This window comes from Vitis vinifera, chromosome 8 (assembly GCF_030704535.1).
Source record: "Vitis vinifera cultivar Pinot Noir 40024 chromosome 8, ASM3070453v1".
NCBI lineage: Eukaryota > Viridiplantae > Streptophyta > Magnoliopsida > Vitales > Vitaceae > Vitis > Vitis vinifera.
The window spans coordinates 20,772,631-20,777,541 of record NC_081812.1 but is presented as its reverse complement, the minus strand read 5'-3'; the positions used below and the strand labels follow the sequence as shown (position 1 = coordinate 20,777,541).

At 37.1% G+C, this 4,911-nt stretch overlaps 1 protein-coding gene across 1 annotated transcript; it reads right to left on the bottom strand.

The window, feature by feature from the left end:
* Positions 1–110: 110 nt before the first annotated feature.
* On the bottom strand, positions 111–2,127 carry LOC104880131 (uncharacterized). The gene is made up of 2 exons (XM_010655640.3): positions 789–2,127; positions 111–197 (listed from the first exon to the last, which is right to left on the bottom strand). The coding sequence occupies exons 1-2, from the start codon at positions 1,184–1,186 to the stop codon at positions 179–181; spliced, it is 417 nt and encodes a 138-aa protein (XP_010653942.1). The 5' UTR covers positions 1,187–2,127; the 3' UTR covers positions 111–178.
* Positions 2,128–4,911: the final 2,784 nt, after the last annotated feature.

Genomic DNA, 4,911 nt, shown 5'->3' with positions numbered 1-4,911 from the left:
AGCCTGTACCTGAACAAAAAGGACAGTCTGGAGGAATATGGCGGGGGATCTGTCCAAGGGAAACGGGCGAACAACAAGGCGACTGGCAGTCGCATCGAAACATCAAGGAGCTTGCAGCTGCCGGGATCTATCTTAAACCGAGTAGGACGACTTACTTGAGCGACATATCTTTCGAGTCCTACTTCTTCTTTGGATACCTGAAACTTCCCCAAATAACCATTGTGTATTTGAGCTCGAGAATTCATGTATCTCTCTCAAGTTTCGCCCTTTTGCAATCAATATATATCTTTTGCATAAGAATACTGTGGTTCCTATTGTCATTAAATCACTGTTATTAAATAGTTTTTTCATGAAGATGTTAGGTTAACAAAGACTCAATTCTAGGTTTTTCAGCATACTTTGGACAAACTGCTTGTTTTAACCAGGCCAATATAGCTGAGACAGGTGTTTCAATTCTTAGGAATGGAGTTTCTAATTGATATCAAAATATATTATTATTAAAATACATACATTTATAATAATTTTATTGTTAAAATACATTATCAGTAAAAATATTATTAAAAAAAAAACATGAAAATATTTTGTTTTCTTTAAAATTAATTTTTTGAAATGATCTTTATAAGAAACGATTTCTACCTCACGAATTTTTGTTGTTGTTGAAATCCTCTTTTCAAGAGAATTTTTCCATCAAATCCAAATTCTCTATGACCGACTTGGAAATATTTTTTCCACTACCTTGCTTTACTAATTATTTAAACTATCTTACACTCATAAAAACCGACTGTTACCTGTTATTGTAATGCTTCTGAACTCCGGTGTTGACATCAGCATAAACACGAGGGTTTGGCACCAGATCCTTGGCAATGTCGTTGAAGAGGTCTGCCACCTTTTCGTCACTGCCGAGAAAGTTGTAGAGAGTGTAATTTGATTGCAGCAGCATCACATGCACACCATGCTTAACGAGGGAGTCAAGGAAGCATATATATAAGAAGTGACTCAAATCATCTGGGGCATTTGGACACATTTCATAAGCTATCAAGTTCAACAACTTGGGCTTCGTGGAGGTGTCAATGATTATTGGGGCAAGTTTCAGGTATCCAAAGAAGTAGGACTCGAAAGAAATGTCTTTCATGAAACCCGTCCTACTGTGTTTAAGATGGATCCCGGCAGCTGCAAGCTCCGTCATGTTCCGATACAATATCCAGTTGCCTAGTTGTTTTCCTTTTTTCCTCCGACCGATCCCCCATCTTCCTCGAGACTGTCTTTTTTGATAAGTTGCAGGCTCAGAGCCGAGAAGCCCACTTCACAAAAGGTCGAGTAGACGAGAGGGCGGCTCCTCCGCCAGTTCTATTTCTAACGTCATTGCTTGTGGCATAACGGTGTTAGAAGTGATGAAACTTTTTATCATCTCTTCCATTTTTGATTCCCAATCAGCCTGGAATTTTGCTCCCTCGAACAACTTGAGGACTCCAAAGGGAAGTTGGTTCTCAAGCAAGAACAAGTCCTGGTGCACAAAACTAATCAAATGAATTTTAACATTCAAACCACGCTACTTCCTCCCATTTCTGCTCACACAGTGGATGAGATGTAGTAAAAAACACCCATCCAGAAGCATCATCCTGGCGAGTTCCTCATATCATACTTGTTTGTCTGATCCTCATCATAGCACATCCTCACCAACTCGATATTGCTTTCAATTTTGCTGTAAAAAAAGGTGATGAACTGGTGACTCTCATCCAGGAACCTTCTGGCACATAGAAGCTTGCGCATTTCCCCTTCGTGAAGATGGGGTTTGCCATGATGTTAAGGATCGAACGAAATGACCATCGCTTCATAGAATTTCTCGAAATCCTGGATGCGTCTCGGCATCTGAGGAACCTTTGCTATCTTTCCCCGTTGAGTCTGAGACTGATGGGTCCTTTCTTCTGCATCTTCCACAGACAATAGCCAATTTTCCAGCCCAGGCCTGAGTCCATCCATATCAATTCTATGTTCCTTAACCGGCCCGGGCCCAGTTTGGCCACTGTTCCTGCTTGTTTGATCGCCTTCTTCTGCTGCAACGTTCCTCCTTGTTTCCCACTCCTCCATGGAATTGGATCATCACCTTGCCCCAATCACTGCTAATACGTCGGTCCAGAACAGGTAAGTCTACTAATGATACTTATGCTTATCATCATTTGGAAAACCGTTATGCTCATGGAAGTGGGACGACCAAGAAAGAATAGAAGATCTTTGCAAACTTTATCCAGTTATCAAGTTTGGTATATCCTTTACTTTTGCTAAAGAAATTCTGCTGCCACGTTACGGACAATTAGCAAGTCTAGTTCTATTCAAATCCTTCTTAAAAAATCATATATTATTTGTTTAGGTGATGTAAGATGCCTTTGCCAACTAAAATTTGTTAAAAATAATGGAAGAATATTGAGGTTTATCATACTTTGGTAAGTTGAGAATAAAGATTCATTCCATTCCATTCTCAGAGGATAATGTCAAACACAAGAAAGGGTAGTGCGACAAAGTCTGCAAGGTATCCGCCAGCCTTTTTTTCTTTTATCACTAGACTTGCTTTTAGCTTAAAAAGAGGAGAACTCATTTGGCTTGTTTTTATCATAATTTAAGCAGACCAACCGAACCAGTCAGATCAGGTACGACTCCGGCCCGACCGTCGACCTCCTTAATTGAACCGTTCTTATGTCAAATCGGTTGAACCATTCTTATATCAAATCGGTTGGACCGTTCTTATATCAAATCGGTAGTCCTACCGTCAAACCGCGTTGAACCGGTCAATTCAACAGTCCAACCATCAAACCGTATGAACCGCCTGATTTTTTTTTCAAGAACCAATAAAAAATCTTTTAATGTTTTGGCTAGTTATCATCGGGCCTATTTCTTCTAGCCCATAAGTACAACAATCTAATCCTCATTGGGCTGGTTATGACCCATGAACTACCATCCCTGTGACTGAGTTGGAAGGGGTATTTACACCTATCTTTCCTTGATCTTCCGATGTGGGATTTGCCAGTGACATAGGAAGTAGAAAATAGCATGATACTTTTAAATATTATAAAATAATAAGATATACAATTTTGGACATAAAACTAAATATTATAATTTTCCTATACAATAATATCATATATGTTTTATTCAATGAAATTTAAAATATTAATATATTTATATTTATCCTTACCATTTAATTTGATAACATAAAATATAAAGAATGAATTATTATTATTTTTTATCTTAATTTTTTTATAAATAATTTTAATTTTATATAATATTTAATTATATATTTATTATATCATTATTTGGCCGCGATTCAACTACTAAATCATAAATCAATAATTTTTTCGATTCAATGACCGATCCGATTTTGAAAAATATTGATTTTTATGAGCACTATTTTTATTTTTATTTTTAAAGCAAAAATGAATAAATGTTCCATAGATATATGATAAGGAGTAAAAGAAATTTTTTTCTTTAATCATAGTAATAGCAAGTGAGACATTGATGTTATTGATTTCATGGAGAAGGTATGATGTTATTGTTTTCAAATTTTCTTTAGAAAACAAGAATACATTAAATACCTTTATTTTTAAAATTTTAGGTATCTTAGTTTTAAAAATAAAATAAAATAAAATAGAAATATGACTATTTAAAAAATTTTGAAAAACAAAACTACCTCCCACCCATATATACCAAGAAACATAGGTGATAAGAGAAAAACATTAATGTTGAGGTCTCGTGTTACCAGAACCACTAAAGTTGCCTAATGTAGTCACCTTCTCAATTGAAGATGATACTTCTTTCCTTTGACTTGCAAAAGATGTCCAGACAGGGGATCCGAACACACCATCCGATGCTTGTTAGTGTTGCTTTCTAACATCTTAATATTTTTATGGAGCCCTTCTCCACAGGAATGCTTACCTTCTCTGAGTGTGTGTGAGGCCTTTATCGTGCTAGGAGCCTTGTTCCTCAAAATGATGGAAAGACTTTTTGGTTGTCATGATATTGCTTAAAGGGTGGCAAAACCATCATTATCCTGCAGGCGGTTGTCAGAGACTGTTGGAGGGATGATTTGTCGTCATCTTTGTCTTTTCGCTCTATAGGCAGCGTAGGGCAGGTCGTGGCAGGTCGCCTGAAGTAACACAGGATGATCCTGTCGAGCATGCTTTTAGTACAATGTATAATGATTGCCTGCGAAACGCGGTCAAAACTCTTGTTTGATACGCTAACCACTGAGTCTGGACAGGACACTCGGACAAGAGAGGTGTGTATCGCATGCCAATCCCATGGTCATCCGGATGGAGGGTTGGACGTGCCACATGTCCAAAGGAGGAGTGCTTTGTGAGGCCCCCACATGTACGCTTAGGGGTGGTCCCTACAATTAAGAGGGAAGGAAATAATCAATATGGTAAGAATATAAATTATTTTGATGTATTTATAACTTCTTTATGGTATTTCTTAAAACCAATTTGTAGGCTAATGGGATTTTCATTCCATTTACAAAAAATAAAATAAAAAAAAGAGATGAATTCTGAAGGGAAAAATCAAAGATAATAAAGTCACCTGCCAAACTGCAATGGCCCTAGTCTTCGTTTGTGTTCATGCCAAGATCTCACTGGAGGAGTGACTTCTAAAGCATGGATTTTGGTGGCTCATCAATTTGTTGAGACATTTAACATTTAGTTGCTGTGGAATATTGGATTGTTGATTTAAGATGGTGGATGGAAGTCCGTAATTAGTGCCCACAACTATAATAAGACTTCAAAGTAAAAAATTACAGCAATTTAAAGTAGTAGTGGGAGGGCTTAAATTAAATTAAACCGACATGGAAATCCACATGAATGATGATCTTATAGGAATGTTGCAACCACATCCATCTTTATTTACTCAGATTTTAACACGGTTAGC

Coding starts and splice junctions, on each gene's coding strand:
- LOC104880131 (XM_010655640.3), bottom strand. CDS start 1,186: ATGACGGAGCTTGCAGCTGCCGGGATCCATCTTAAACACAGTAGGACG.